At 36.7% G+C, this 16,535-nt stretch overlaps 1 protein-coding gene across 1 annotated transcript in view; it reads right to left on the bottom strand.

The window, feature by feature from the left end:
- Positions 1-1,463: 1,463 nt before the first annotated feature.
- The window catches only part of LAMA4 (laminin subunit alpha 4), a 148,555-nt gene continuing 133,483 nt past the window's right edge, over positions 1,464-16,535 (bottom strand). The window contains exons 29-38 of the mRNA XM_089530550.1: positions 15,518-15,682; positions 13,532-13,685; positions 11,853-12,046; positions 11,388-11,577; positions 10,033-10,188; positions 9,015-9,174; positions 7,758-7,888; positions 6,638-6,731; positions 4,743-4,862; positions 1,464-2,214 (exon numbers count right to left, since the gene is read on the bottom strand). Of these exons, the coding sequence (XP_089386676.1) occupies positions 2,069-2,214; positions 4,743-4,862; positions 6,638-6,731; positions 7,758-7,888; positions 9,015-9,174; positions 10,033-10,188; positions 11,388-11,577; positions 11,853-12,046; positions 13,532-13,685; positions 15,518-15,682 (1,510 nt within the window). The 3' untranslated portion in view covers positions 1,464-2,068. The remainder of the gene's footprint in view (positions 2,215-4,742; positions 4,863-6,637; positions 6,732-7,757; positions 7,889-9,014; positions 9,175-10,032; positions 10,189-11,387; positions 11,578-11,852; positions 12,047-13,531; positions 13,686-15,517; positions 15,683-16,535) is intronic.

Below are 16,535 nucleotides of genomic sequence, written 5' to 3'. Positions count from 1 at the left end.
TTTTTACTGGTGCATCTGCTGAAACACACAGAAATGTGCATTATTGCATGTATGACTGTGCTTTGCATACATTTGCATGGCTGTGCATTTTCAGCAGAGGGAGGGTGAATAGATGCAGACAGATGTGAATTAACACAGGAAAGTGAAGACAATTAACTGTCGATGTGAATGTGCAAAAATGTGCACCATTTCATAGTACACATAGTTGACTAGCCTGAAGAAATGTTTTTACAATGATATATCCCAATTTGTCTTACAAAAATGTATAAAAGCAAATGCAAATACATTTATAAGGAGAAAGAACAATAGAATCTGGTCTTTTTATTCCAGATAAACTGAAGCATGCAAACTATCTTTTAAATTTTATTTTACGAGTATTTTGCCCTTCATATGCCAGGTGGCACTTACTTAGTGCGTTTTTTCACTACTTATTTTCAGGTTTACATGTAGGAAGTTTCTCCCTGACCTTCACCCTTTCCTTGTGTAGATGGTAAAATGTATATTGTGTGGAAGATGTAAAGCTTGGTTGCATACACCAATTGATTGAAAGAGACAGTGTTGACCTTTCTTTCTGCTGCAAGAACCCCCCCCCCCCGAACTCTTAACTCTTTTGTCTTTATACATGGCTCTAGATTTCATAGAAACCCGAGAACTGATGATGCCCGAGAATTGGTATTTAATTGGTTAATGATTAATTGTTTGCTAATCTAGGGCTCAAAAGTGTGTTTGCTCATCCAAGGCTCAGTTGTATGATGACCTACATAGCCTTTCCAATAGTTCAGACTAGACATAATTTTAGAGGAAGATTAGTTCACACATCAGATCTTACCCATAGATGAGGTTTGTTATGTTCCTGTCTTGAGCAACTGCCTAGGTTTTCTGCACTGATATTATCTGCCGGAGAACCAAAGAGCAACAAACAGGATAAAGAGAATGTATTTGGAAAGATGATAAATAACTAGAAGAGACAAACTAAGCTATTTTTAAAATATATCCAGTTACCAATCATTCTCTTAAAAGCTTAAATTCTCACTGAGAAATACATGTTACCTCAACATAATTAAAATTCCTTTTCGTACACAAAAACCCAGTTTCCTAATATTAGCAGGAGGGAAAGAATAAAGCAGGTTTTTTTTGGTATAAAGATTGCAGTGTATAGAATATATGGCCTTAAATCCAGTTGTTAGTCCCACTTAAAGCTGGTTTCTGTAGTGTAGTGGTTATCACGTTCACCTCACAATAAAGCAGTTTAAATAACTATAAAACAGTAATGTAGGCTCAAAAATAATAAGTCCAATTTTGCTTATAGCAAGGAGCAGTTTGTCATATTTGTCATCTGTGGAGATAGTAAGAACTTCAGCAGATTGAAGTGAAAATGGAATTCCATTTATCCAATGCATTCCCAAATCTAATTGAAAAATGAATAAACAAACTGGATAAAGAGACTTCAAAGACAGTTGTTTGTGAAACTTCTCTATTACAAAATTTATTCTGTAAGGAACATGCAGTAGATGCATTCAATACAAACCATGTACAGAATTGACCTACATCTCAAACACAGTGCTTCAGCATGAAGAATCCCAGTAGTGCACAACAGAGATGCATTCTTTGCCCAAGGGAAATATATACAGAGATGTATTTTCCCTCTCTTTGCACAACTGGGCATACGGAATTAGAGCTCTACTCTTACTTACTATATATTTCAGTAGTACACTCAGGCTTGGTGATTCATGTGCCAGCCGTAAACCTTTATCAAACTAGATATGTCTAAACTTGTTACTTTAGTGGGCTCAGGCATACTCACATCTGCAAAGGTTTGGTCTGATAATCGTCATTCTGCAATGGTGCATTGCAAATAATTAGGCTTTCTTTTCTTTTTCTTTTTCTTTTTTGGTATGAAACAAATTCTCAGGAGTGATTATAAGCATAATGTATTATCATAAACATACATTAAACAATATATTTTCTTTTCTTTGGTACTGAGAATTGAATACATCACAGCTTCTTCTGCTTGGTTTTCTCCTTCAGTGCTATACAGGTCCTTGCAGTTGTGTAGTTCGTCACTTTTTCAGGCAGCAGGACATCTATTGATGCTTACAGCACCACTGACCAAAGCAGCTTTACTGAAACTCACTGGCCTTTCATCAATCATAAAGTTACGGATGCATCCATTAAAGGAATTGCGTGTACTTAGGCTGAATGTGAGAAGAGATTCTACAGAGGTTAAAAAAACAGAAACAAAACAGCCATAAGTTGTTCAAACATAATGGTGCAGCACTGTGGGTGACTGTGTTTCTCAGAGGTGGCTTACCAAAACAGGAACAATTGAATAAAACTTGGAATATGGGATGTTCTACATGCATTTATTATCCTTCTTACCACCATTTACTTATAGTAGCCTAAACTGGATACTGGACTGGAGGTACAGTTCCAGTGCAGCAGAACTTTCTTCTATATGGCACTGGCTGGAAATCAGAATTGGAGGGTTTCCTAGATTTCTGGAACAGATTTAAATGGTGCATAATGGCAACAGTGGAGAGGGATAAAGACCTCTCTCCTGATTCTGCTTATATAAATCGTATCATTTGTAGAATTGCCACTACCATTGCTTTTTATAAGATTTTAAAAACCACCTGCTGAACTCCCAAAGAAAACATAAATAATAAAAACTCCACCTATGAATTAATCTGAATACTATTTTTTTTTAAAGCAAGATTTGACTGCAGAGAAATGCAGAGGGAACAGGGTGGGCAAGTAGTGATGGGAGGAATAGGGAATTCCTCAAAATGTGGCCACGTAATCATGGTGGCCTCTCATCAACACAGGGGCCACCATGATTACGTCATGCACTTGCCACATCCAAATGGCGGGTGCATGCGTGACGTCTCTGCGCTGCCCCAGGTTGTTTATGGTGGTCTGGCTGTGGTGCAAGAAGGAGCTCTGAAACAGCCTGCTTCATTCCCCCAGCCACCAAACAGTTGTGGGAATGATGCCGGGGAGAAAAGGGCTGGGTGGATCCCATGGCTGCGGCTCCTGGGGTGTCCAGGGGCATGAAGCCCCAAGGACACCCCTTTTCCATGCCATGGAGAAACGGCATTTTGACGTTTCTCCGTGGTCAAGAAAAACTCCAGATTGGGGCTGCCGGGCTGCCGATGAGGCTGCCCCGTCCCCAACCCGGAGCTAAAAGGGGTGGGTGCAGGCCGCCCCAAAGGGGCGGTATGTACCACGCCATAATTACATCTATTCTTTGCACAGGGGATTGTGTGAAAGAGAGGAGAAGTAGCCTGCTTGGGAAAAAAGTGGTTAACAGGTACTGACTTTCATATTGTCTTTCTAATCCTCAATCTTTTAATAAAAATGATGCCTAGGATGTACAAAGAATATTATGTCTGTAAATAATAACAAATAAATATTTTATAAATACAAATGATACTCATGTGATGAGCTTGTTTTGAATGGGTATACTGATAAGTACTGTATTGTTTATTATCACTGAAAAAACCCATTGCTATATGACGATCAACATTTATTACAATTAGTAAATATTATATGTCAGAATACACTTTTCTCATGATGATTAAATCATTTTATTTTTGAATTAAGCATGTAGTGGCTTTAGGCCTTCTATTGTCCCTGGAGATTTTAAGCTGTGATATTTTTGTTCTGGAGAGGAATGGATACAAACATGCTTCTAGAGGACTTCAACATTCTCACCCCTAGTTTAAATTCCAATCTTCAAAGCATGTTTGTATCCATTCCTCTCCAGAACAAAAATATCACATCTTAAAATCTCCAGCCTCTACAACTTCCAGCAGCCTCCCTCACCATTGGTTACACATGCAAAAGCTGCTCCGAGTTACAGCCCAGCAACATCTGAAAGCTTCAGAATTCCCAACCTGGGTCTAAACTAGAGGTTCTAACCCATTTTAAGTGGTAGCAATGTACTGAATTAGTACAAAACATAGTGGTATTTATAATGGACTTTTAAGGCAAATAGATAAAGTAGCACATTTCTAATATAAATTGAAAGTTTCTGTTCAGGATAACACAGTAACTAAATCAGAAATTCTTGATAATTTTGTTCAAAAAACAAGAAAATCCAGAGATTGGATCAACCTAATGAAAATGGGAAATCTCATAATTTTGAACATTCCTACAACATAGATCTATAAGTCACATTCTTCATTATAAACACTGGCTTTAAAAACTTAGAATAAATTAGCATGTTTTGTATTCACTGTACAGAAAACTATCTTGAGAAGATACCCATTTTAATTTTAAAAATGGCACATAGTTTTCAAAATGTTCACTATAACAGTGAAAAACATGAGGGATATATATTTGCTGAGATCCTGCATGAAGATCACGGAGAGTAGCTTTATGCTCAGAAAGACTGATGGCAGTTATGCAATGCAGCCTCATCAGTGGACTGTGAAGATGTCTAACCAAATAAACAAATCAATATACACTTACATGTACAGTATGCTACAATACACAACTCTGCTTCTGTCACCTTGAAATGAGTATGGCCATTTAGCATCATACAAATATATCCAACCACTTCTTCAGGGGAATTTACACATGTGTGACACCCCAACAGGATCCCAACTTTTACAAAGATGTGTGTCATTGTGTGTTTATGTGTACATATATGTGTGAGTTTACCTTATAATAGGAAATAAATATTTGAAACATTACACTTTTTATTCTATATTATATTTTTAAATGATGATACATCTTACCTGGTACTCCTCCAACAAAGACAGGCTCCCTATGGTCAGTTGCCTTGGGATTTAATGGTCCTACCACATGATTCACTTCAGAATCTACATCCAGCTGCACCACATTGGCATCTCTAATAACTGTCATGTAAAACACAAAGGGCTGGGGATGAGCCTTCTGTTTTTATTGCATTATTTCACAAAGACACTTGTAAATCCTAGTTAAAGATTTAGGTTCCTTTCCCATGACCTAGACCTGTTCTCCTATAGTGTTTGCTCTGATTTAATGTCAGCCATCCTAGCAAGTGGTAACTCAGTGGCAGAGCACATGATTTGTTGTGGAAGTCTGCATCTAGATGATACCATACAGAAGAGCTAGGAGAACTGGGGCCTAGCAAATCTCTGCTTCTCCAAGTGTGTATGTGCCTTCAAGTCACCTATTGATTTATGGTGACCCCATGCATTTTATTAGGTTTTCTTGGACAAGGAATACTCAGAGGTGGTTATGGTACTTTCTTCCTCTGAAATTCCTGCAGCACTTGGTATTCATTAGTAGACTTCTATCCAAGTACTAACCAGAGCTAGGCCTGCTTAACTTCCAAGATCACATGGGATGTGGAGCCCTTAAAGTATTTAGGCTGTGAGTTGTTCAGGTGGACAACATTAAATAAACGAGGCAAAAAACTATATAGGAATTTTGCATAATGCATAGATGGCAAATAGAGCTGTATTATGACAAATGGATATGCATAATGACTAAGGTGGGGATACAGACAGCCCAACGGGGGCATCTTAGAACCCCCCTCTTAGGCTGGATCGGGGCCAGGGCAAACAGATGCCCAGATACAATCCACTCTTTTTTGGGGGAAGAAAGAAGCTGCCCCTTCTCTTGAAGAGCCAGCTTTTCCCTTGGAAAACCTAGCTCTGGGGAAAGTGGGTGTCTAAGCACCACACCTCCAAGCAGGAGAGAAGCCAGCTGGCATGTAATCACCAGTCTGGCTTCTATCCCGCTTGGGGGCATGGCACATCTAAATGCCACACCTCCAAGCCATCCCCAGTTGTGCTCAAACTGGCTGTTTGTTCAGCCCCTTATACACTGTTAAACTGTCCTGAATGTTACAGAAGTTGATGGACAATTAACTGTATGATTTCCATTTTCAGCTGGAGCCCCAAACGTAATAAAATGGCTAACTCCAGTATGGGGTTTCTTGGGTTACTGTGCAGGACATATATTAGTTTAAAGATACAGTTGCCCCTCCTCATTTGTGAATTAAGTATTCACACAACTGATTATTCACAGATTACTAAATTTCCCCTGGCGCCACAAAAATAAATAAAATAAAAATATTTTCTCTAGGCATTTGTAGGTCCTTCAGCATACCCACAGATGCCTAGAAAAGTGTTCTGTCAGGTTAAAAAAAAGCTGCTATTTGTGGTTTTCTCACTTTTGGGAAGGCTGTGCCCCATCCCCATGAATGTGGGAGGGGGGTGACTGTACTATAGTTCCATTACTCTTCAATGAAGAAGTACAGTTCGCCTGCCCCATACGCGGGCTTGCTGTACATGGACTTGAGCTCACATGGACGGCAAGCCTGAGGGGGGGGGTTCAAATGGAGCAAATAGGAGCACACCGCCTTTGAAATCAATAGGATTTGACATCCCACCTATTTTTCCCATACATGGGGGGAGGGGCTGGAATGGATCTACCACATATACAAAGGATCCACTGTATAACAACAATGTTGGAGCGATTGTCACTCTGGTTTGGAAGAATGTAAGACTGCCTGATCTGTCCATGTTTATGCTTTCATAATAATACGTAAGTCACTCTATATGTGAACTGGCTCAGACATAATACATCAGGAATTTTGATTGCTAATAGTGATCACTTCTAGTGATGAATAGTTAATGCTCACCTGCAATTCTATGCCATTGGCCATCACAGAGATTCTGTTTCGGTATAACAGAAGTTGAAAAGTCCTTTATTCCGTTGTTGAGCTTTACAATTACCTGGTAAAACCATTTAATTCACATTTAAAATTTTAGTTTTGCCAGAAAATGAGAGCTAAATAGTGTAGTTCACTTTTTTAAAACAATGCCAAAATAAACATTTTTGTAATTATATATGAACTTTTACATTAATGTAAGCCTTACTTTCAGGAATCACTGGCTGAAAAGAAGTATAAGATTGCACTTTTATTTTGTTAAATCTTAATCAAAAGGAAGAATTACATACAACAATTTACTAAGAAATGTAGTTAGACTATTTTGAATTAAGGTATACTATTATTATTCATCTCAATAAAATTTTCCAGTGCTTTTTGAGAAGTTTAATAAACATTTAGTTTAGTTAATTTAGTATGGTAATTAGATTTTTTCTTAATCTTAATTTCAGACAAGTAACTACAATTGTTTTGAATAGGTTCATCTTGAAAAACTGAATTCTTTAATCAGTGCAAAAAATGAAACTAAAAGATTTGTTGGTTTTGTAAAACCAATTGTACAGTTCATTGTACAAGTAGATGTATATAGAAGGTTTCAGCTTGCAGATTTTGGAAGAGCTAAATTACACAACTAGTTTTTTCTGCTGTCTCTGTTTCTGGCAGGGTCTCAGGGTGGGAGAATATGCAAAGGAGGATTAGTGTCTGCTAATTGGTGATCATTATCTTCTGGGAAAGCCCATGACCCTGGGTGATTTCTCATTTGCATTTGCTGAGTCCTCATTTTGCTATTTGTCAGGACTGGTAGCCAAACTTTGTTCACTCTAAGGGTTTCTTCTTTCTGTATGCTGAAAGCCGCGTAAGAGGCGCTCGCGTATGATGCGGGCGCACTATATTTTGTTGATGTCTGATGCCTCTTCTACAGAAGGACTACAATGAGGGTATATTTTTGCCTTTTCTGATTAAATGAGGTTATTTCAAAAATTAGAACCTGTTCATATTGAGTGAATTTTGGCTTATACACAAAATGCATGACAAAAAGAATATAGAGTTTGGAAAGGCATGCATATAGGAATAGAAAGAAAATCCTTCATACCTGTCCTTGTTTCATGTGTATATTCAAGAACTCTCTGTTGACACTGTGTGCATGCATTAAGATACCTGAATTACTTCGAGGCCGGATTTCAAAAACAACTTCAAATTTCAGACCCAAGCTGAATGATTCATCTGTCAGGGAAATCATAAGTCTCAGAATGTTCTTTTTCCATTAAAATTAATTGTGAAATTAGTCACCTGTTACAGCACACGATAATTGTAATGATGATTTCCAAATCTGTATTTTTTCCCAATTTGGACATATGAGGGATTTTTAACAATTATTCTGCTAATTTACTTATTTTAAATTAAGATTGTTAATTAATAATTTATTAAAATTATTTTGGTATTAACTATTATTTGATATCACATCCTGCAGTTCTGACTCTGTATATTTTGATTTAGTTTCCATTGGCCTGAAAAGCAAAGAGCAAAATATGTGGCTTCTGGCCCCCCAAATGGCCGGAAGCCACTCCAGTGCTGTGATCCGGTCCTTTGGACCAGACCAAAAAGGAACTGATTAAATCTGGCTCCTAGCAGCAGTTGGCTTAGGACTGTGATGATGGCCCACTTTGGAAGTGGGCCATGTGGTCACTGTAGTCCCAGTCTGATTATGGTGGGCTGTCTGCTTCGCCCCATTGTATAGCAGACTCATTCACCATTTGAACAACATGATTTTTCGAGATGCTATGTTCCATGCTAATAAAATTTTGTGCAAGTAGCACCTCACTCCCAATTTTCTTCCATCCCCACCCCACCCACAATTATTGCTTTATTGTATAACATGTTGCATAAGCATAGTAACATTCAAAACAACTTTAACGGTTCCTTTGATAATGAAAAACCAATGATTATGGCATTGTATTAATTCTATGAACAACTTATCACTCAAATCTTGGGTTGAATTCTCATCATCCTGTACAACTGAAGAGTACAGTGAGGCAACAAGGGTAGCAAGATGCCCAACACTGTGTTAATGGCTGGAATTAACTGGGAACTAGCATACCAATAATGCTGCCATTAACAGTAAGGATTTCTGGCGCTCACACAACAAACTAAGTAGCAAAGATAAAGGGGTTTATGCAACATATTATTCCACCAAGAGCACATGAGACACCATACATATGTTTAATACAATAAATATATAAAGATGACTCTTCAGTGATCTCTCCCCAATTTTCAACAGTCAACAGATGATACCTATACTGGCATCACTGTGATCAAAGAATAATAATAAGTGTAATTAGTGAAATGTTACCAAGAATAATATATCCCCCTTCAGTTGAAAAATATGTTCCTTCCTCTGATGATCCCTCAAAACAAGGTGTTACACTAAATGTTTGTGAAGGAGAAGTGATTGGCCTTCCATTGAGCTGTAGACTGCCAAGGCAACCACTGAAACTGTAGACCGAGTTAATCTGAGAAAACAAAATGGAAATGAGTAAAATGTCAGCATTAGCAAGGGGAAAATGATGTGATCCTTCATGATTTAGATATACAATTATTCATAAATTCAATAGATACAGCCTTGCAGTTTGGTAAAGGAAAGAAAGACTAAAAATAATAGTCTACATTTAAATCTGTTCGTAATTTTTGATTGGTTAATATGTCACACTTTGTATATACTTTGGATATACATAAAGACCACAATGCAGGTCTTCAGGCTGAGCTGGCCAGCCATCTGTTCGGGATACTCTAGCTCTGGGTTTCCTTGATCAAGAAGCACTGATATAAGGCCCCCACCCCCGAACAGTAAAACTACATGTTAATTTGGTTATAAGTAAATAAACTAAGACCCCAAAAAACCAACACTTTGAGCATCGTGTAATTTCTTCTTAATTTTCTCTTCAAACCAAAAGATGCTGAACTTGGCAGACTGACTTCAGCATTTCCTTCCTGCTTGACACTATGCAGGTAATGTGACGAAACAGCTATAAATATGTTTCTGTTAAACACTGAAAAAGGCGCACTATGCAATACTTTATGCCCTACTACTTTGTAGTAATTGCCAATGAATTCAGTGGGCCTCTGGCTGCTATTCTGTTCCAGTTTACATGAGCCTGAATTCCACTGAAATTGGTAAAACATATTTCTGAGTACAGGTGCGCAGAACTGTGCGGCCAGGATTGTCCCTCTGCTCCCTAGCTTCACCTAAATTGTCTGGCAAAATATGCAGTGGTATGCTCACCAATTTCATTTTTCCTTCTTCAGTTGTTTTGGGGTTAAATTATTAAGAAATATATTTATTCATTCTTTATCATGAAAAAAAAAATTACCTGGATATTTTTGGCAGCTTTTCCTGGTGCCACACCTCCTATATAAAAAGGGCTAGTAACTTGCCATATATTATCATATAAAGAAATACTCTCTTCTAGTACTCTGAGACCATCAATCACCAAACGGCCAGTATTTTTCTCTCGAACAAACATTACCTAAAAATAAAAACATTTTAGCTTAGAAAAAATGTAATTATCTAGCATATTGATTTTTTTTAAAAAAGGAAAAAAAGAGTTTTGGATTTTTTCTGCACTTCTGGTAATAGTTCATTTGCCCAAAATATAAACGACAGAGAATTAATTTTTAAAAACTTTACATTTAGTAAAACAATAGAACAGAAATAGAACTTTGCTTCAGTAAAGTGTCAGATTGCAATTGTGCACTTGCTTATCTGGGAGTAAACACTATTAAACTTAATGGGCTTTACTTCTGAGTAGATATGTATAGCATTTTCCTGTAAACATCCCATGAATGTAAATTATCTGTGCACTTCTCATTAAAATGTACCTCACTTATAGTTGCTGCTGCTTTGGACTTTTCACAGTATGTTGCTCTATTGTCATTATTTTATTTGCACTGCTGTTAACATTTGGTGTTTTTTCTGCTGATCTATTGTTTTGTATTATCTGTGTCTTTTATGGTAATTTTAGCTGCCACAGAGGTCCCAGTTTAGGGCACCACTAAAAGGGGGGGGGGAATATAGTATGAATGAATACATAATAAAAATAGGCACATATTTGCTTGCACTCTTAACTAATCACATCTCTTTTTTCAGACTACAAAATTTCTTGTGGAGTTATGCTGGGCTGCCAATCCTGAATTCTTCAACTGTACCACTTGCACTCTGAATTTTCTTTCTTTATTTAAGGGTGGATTCAGTGATCAAATATTGGGCATTTTCATAAAGAAATCAGATGTATTCCATTGCATTTTGGAGTTGTCAGCATTTTCAAAACATATTACATAAGGCAAAAGAGTCCTGTCTAATGGTGCCTGGCAGGGCTAAGTAAGATTCAGATAATATTTTCTTCTTTTCCTGATAAAATTTACAGAAATAGTGAAAATCAAGTTGGGATTATTTCAGACAATCTGTAGCTGATTTAAGTAACTGCTTATTGGGAAATGTCATTATCTGAAACTAGAATAATCAAGTAAGGTGTGATTAGGTAATATTCTTTTCCTCGAGTTGACAGATATATATTAGACATCTATATTATTCATCATTATTAGAGAGGAAATTTTAATGTAACATGTGCTTGAAATATTTATTTGATTGCAGCAAATGTTCCAACCACTCTGCACAATCGGATGTTTATTTTTTGCAACAGCAATTTCTCCTTCCCATCCAACTTACGTTGTGCCATTGATCATCATTGTACTTCTCTTGGGTTCTGATTCTTAATTTTTGGTTCCCACTGTTAAACATAAAAATTAGACGGCCATGGGCGATAAAGAGAGTCATGAAATGTTCCTCCTTTTGATCAGAGACGTAGAAAATCATGCCATGGGATGAATGAGTCTTCAGGCTAATGGAGAATTGAGCTCTGTTTAAAATAATAAAAAATGCTTTGTGAAAGGAAATCATTGAACAAATGCCCTCTAAAATGTGAAGAAGAAAAAACTAAATACAGCATAGTGAGAAAATGCTTGAATGATATGAAAAATTACTTTTGAAATCTTAGTTTATATTCCTTTAAGCTGGAAAATGTGAGCAGCATTAGAAAAATTACAAGCATGTATTACATTAGTATCCCATTTTGGGAGAAAGCTGGGATATAAATTCAGTATAAAAATAAAAATTATTATTAGTTCACGCTACCTTTCACTGAAATCCTTTGGTAAGTAATCATATTCTTGCCGGCTATTTGCTGTTCCTCCAAACTGATAGGTATGTTCAATTGCTTTGGGGCTACTGGATAAGTGGCACTGTGAGGCCTGCAAAGTTCTCAGTTCTTGATCTATTTTTTTAATACTTGATGGAAACTGTGAAGAACCTTCATTGTCTTTTCCAACCTCCATACCAAAAAAACAAATGAACAAACAAAAACACAAATGAAATTTCTGTAAGTCGCATTAAATTTTTGTATGTGCTATCTCAATACTGTTTGGGCAGGTCTAATATTTACCATGTAATTATTTCCTCAGAATTAAGTTCTTTCAGTCTGTAAAATTCAGGAATGTCCACTTGAAAGTCTTAATAAACATCTTTGAGAGAACTTGCACTGAGACCTTTGTTGTTAATATTTAGCTTAATTTAATTGATGTCTGTTTTTATAAGATGTAATGATATTTATATTTATATACTAAATTTATAATTAGTTTTTTAAATAATTTTTTTGTGTACATTGTCTTGGGATCCCTGATGGACTGAGAAGCAATAAATAAATGCTTTAAAATAAATAAATCAAACCCTCTCCCACCAGTTATGGAATATCTTCATCTGAAAGGTCTGTCCAGTGCCTATTCCCCCCCCCCCCCCCTTTTGCCCTCTTAACTGTGCCTATTTTATTGCTACACTGCATTTCCATTTCCATCACATTTTTGCATTTTGATACTTTGTTTATTCCTATTTTGGCTGGTTTGTTATGCTGATTTTGTTTGATTCAGATAGTTTTGTATTTATTTGTTTTTTATTTTACATTGCCCTGAGCGCTATTAGTTGTAGGTCAACTGAAAAAAATATTTGAAATAAATAAAACAAACAAGTAAATGCATGTTCATAGTTAAAAGACCAGTCTAATCTGTATTAGTGATGATGCCAAGTATCTGGAGATAGTAGTTAGTCCAGTTTATTTAATGTGCAGCAGAATACTGTGATTGTTAAATTACTGCATTTTAAAAAAAGTAGCCTTGATAAAGGGGACAATTTTCAATTTGCCTGAAGGAGAAAAAGTGTTTAATAGGAGATTTGTTTCTTTGAAAGAGGAAGGTGCTGGATATAATAACTCCTATTGTTTTTCTGTTAAGACTTTATCATACGGGAGGAATAAATATAAATATTATTACTTCGCACAGGGGAAAAGCTGAGATTTAAAAGGTATTTTCCTGGCAGTCCCAAGATCATGGCAAAGATGATGGCATGATTACAGAGGCCTTATCCCGGGAATAACCAGGGAATAACCAGCAACAAATCATTCACGTGGAAATCCCATGAATGATTTGTTGCTGGTTATTCCCAGGATAAATCCTCTCTAATTGTGATATGTCTTGCAGTGATCTCAGGACTTTGCTGAGAAAATGCCTTTTTAATCTTGGTTTTCTCCCTATGTGATAAAGTCCTTAATAAATTTTTTGACTCCACACAAGATGTGCCTGTTATAATTTTAAATCATTTGTTTCCTGTTCTTTATTTGAAAAAGGTCTTGAAGGAGTTTACAAGCAATCAATAAAAATGAGACATCCCCAATGAATAACAAAACAAAGAACATGGTCCAAGGAATTATGGTATTTGTGAGTGTTAGGTGCTGTTTCAATGGCTAGCCAGGTGGTGATGCTAACCCTTTTATTATGACCTTCTTTAGATCTGGAAGAATTTTTTCTTTTCTTATGGAACAAGGCAGCTGGGGGAGATTCAACAGGACATCCATAAAGGGATGCCTGGATCTTCTCAGGGTACCGCTGGAAGTCTTCCACCTCAACATCTCGATCCACTCTGTTTAAAAGGGGGAAAAGAGGGACAATCTTGTTATTCTTAGCCACCAAATTTGATTTTGCATTTAGAAATTTCTTTCTTCACCCAACCTGCTACTCTAATTTAAGATTGTCTTGTTTATGAGCTCAGCATGTGCATGGAACAGGTCTATAAGAAAATAGCTCTTTGCTTTTGTACTGTCATCAAGGGGAACAGCCAAGTTCTGCTGGATTATGATCTGTATATTTTATTAATTATTATCATGAAAACAATTAAATGTCAAACAGTTGTGTTTTTTTTCCAGGTAGAAAGAGCTGAAGATAAAAATAAGAGAGAAATAATCTACACTGCATTTCATTCTCTAAAGAGAAACAGGGACAGTTCAGATTGAACTGGCTGTACATCAGAGATTTAGGTAATACTGAAAATTGTCGGCAGGCTCCTGCTAACTTTCAGGCCAGTATTCTAGTTGTTTGTCTCAGTAATATACTATTCCTTCCTCTAGTTTCTACATTTTAATTTCATTCATATCAACAACAACAACAACAACAACAGATTTCAATTAGTGAATGAAATAAAACAATTTCATTTTATTCCATCCCTCTTTTCCCCTTGTTCTCCTCTCTACCAATAGTTGGTCAAATTTCCACATTCATTGAGCATGCTCTTTTTGCACTGAGCTATTTCTGATTACTTCTTGATGTGAAGCTCTTATCCACCAGTTTTGGGTCTATGTGGGTGCCCAGTTCCCAGTTGCATTGAAATATTCAATGTTGTCCATTTCTACCCATTTCTTATTCTATATAATTAAAATGATCAAAATTTCTATTGTTATCTTAAGACATGATCCCTTGTGCCACATCACCAACACACAAACACCCCCAGAGTCCAGGCAGTGCAGTCAAGAGACAGCAGGGATTTTTTCTCTCTTCTATTAGACATCAATGATCATTGTCACTTGGATGAGATACTCAGGGTTGTCAGAACTGTGGTCAAGATCCCTGAGTCTCTTGTAAAGCAATATTTGAATTTGAAGGAAGTAGGTTAGGAGGAAGTGCAGGCATAACTATTTTGTGCTGAACTTGCCAGACATTGCTTTGACTGTAGTGACACTCTACCGACACAAACCTCTACTCTTTATCAACCTGCTCAATATTTTTAACAATGTCATATATACTGAAAATCAGAAATAATCTGAAAAGGCAATTTAGAAAATGGTTTAAGACCAATAAAGCTTTGCTATATTTATTTCAAGTAGAACCTGAAAAGATGGAGCCCCAGACATTAATAGATATTAGTTCTGTATTTTAGTTAACTGAAATGTAAACTGAACTATGCAAACCACAAAATAATGCTACTCAATTTGGCTTCTAATGACACTTTTTTTACCTGACATGTTATCTAAAAATAAGATGAAACTTCTCTTATACCTTTCTCTGTACCTTTGTTCTTTATTTCACTGGGCTGGAAACAGAGCTGGGCAATTGCTAGAACCTGCATTTTCAAAAACTGGCCAGCTAATAGTTAATTTTAATTAGAATCTACCTACTGAATCTATGGATCTCAGATTAAAGTTGCAGAAACCTCATCCTGAATCTGACCTGGCAACCCTATCTGACAACGGATTTTGGAATTTTTAAAATGCATCAACATGGCTTTCTTTGCTTTTTTTAAAGCAAATTAATTATTGCAAAATTAAACTTTGCCCATCCAGAAGTATACTAAAGAGATTACCTTTGCTAGCTCCCTTTTAACATTGTTTCCTGAAATTCTATGCTTGATGAAAGAAAGAAGAAGCAAAATCTCTTCTGTTTCTTGGCTAATGAAGAATACACAAACTAAAATGAACTTACCTTGTGAAATAGGCATTGCTTATACAGCCAGTAAAATTGGCAAATTCACTACTGAGGGGAGAGCCTCCAAAGTAGAATTTTTTGGTGCTCGCAGGCTTTTCCTCAATACCATTTTCCCCTGAATTATCTTTCCTCTGCCTTTTTTCATCTACCAAAAGCTCAAGTCTGCAGACAGAAACAGTTCTTCTTACCATGGATCCTTTAAATAAGTCACTTTTTTAGCCAGCAGTTATTCAAGGCACATACAATCATGCTAGAAATACAGCTTTTCCATATCGTTGAACAACTCACTAGGTGGCAGCATTGAGACAAGAATATATTTTGAAACAAAGTATTGCAAGCATCCTCCAACATCCTATATGCATCTGGCAGTATAGAAGTCACTCATAATGTATTCACTGCTGAATAAAATGATGGTAGTATCCTAGACAATGAAAATCCAGAAAACACCCAGGGGTGACCATGTTGGCCATAAGCAAAGTACAATAAAATCCAAAATCTACACAACAGTGATACCTTTATTGGCCAATCAAAATGCACAAAATATATGTGCACAAAAACAGGACAAAGAAAAAAAGATGACAATGTTAGGGTCACAGGCCTTTATTTTGTCAGTGTGTTGTTATAGTTGTTCTTGGTTAAGATGGTATGGAGGAATATCAATGTAGGTAGGGGACATTCTAAGCCAGAATAGCATAATGGTTTGAGCATTGGACCATGACACTGGAGATCAGGATTTGATCCCCCCCTAAGCCATGAAACCCACTGGGTAACCTTGGACAAGTACATGCTCTCAACCTCAGGGGAAGGCAATGGAAAACCTCCACGGAACAAATCTTCCCAAGAAACTCCCATATTAGGGCCTCTTAGGGTCGCCATAAGTCAGAAATGACTTGAAGGCATATAGCAAAGAGGACATCTTTTCTCCTTGGCCATGAGGGCTCTGGGAGATAAAGGGTCGTAAACTCCTGGAAATAAAATTTAAAGTCCATCAGCAACATAAAAAGAATGGATCATT

This window comes from Sceloporus occidentalis, unplaced genomic scaffold (genome assembly GCF_023333645.1).
Source record: "Sceloporus occidentalis isolate IW3139 unplaced genomic scaffold, rSceOcc1.0.p SCAF_6, whole genome shotgun sequence".
NCBI lineage: Eukaryota > Metazoa > Chordata > Lepidosauria > Squamata > Phrynosomatidae > Sceloporus > Sceloporus occidentalis.
The sequence above is the reverse complement of the archived record's forward strand: the minus strand, read 5'-3'. Positions and strand labels throughout refer to the sequence as shown.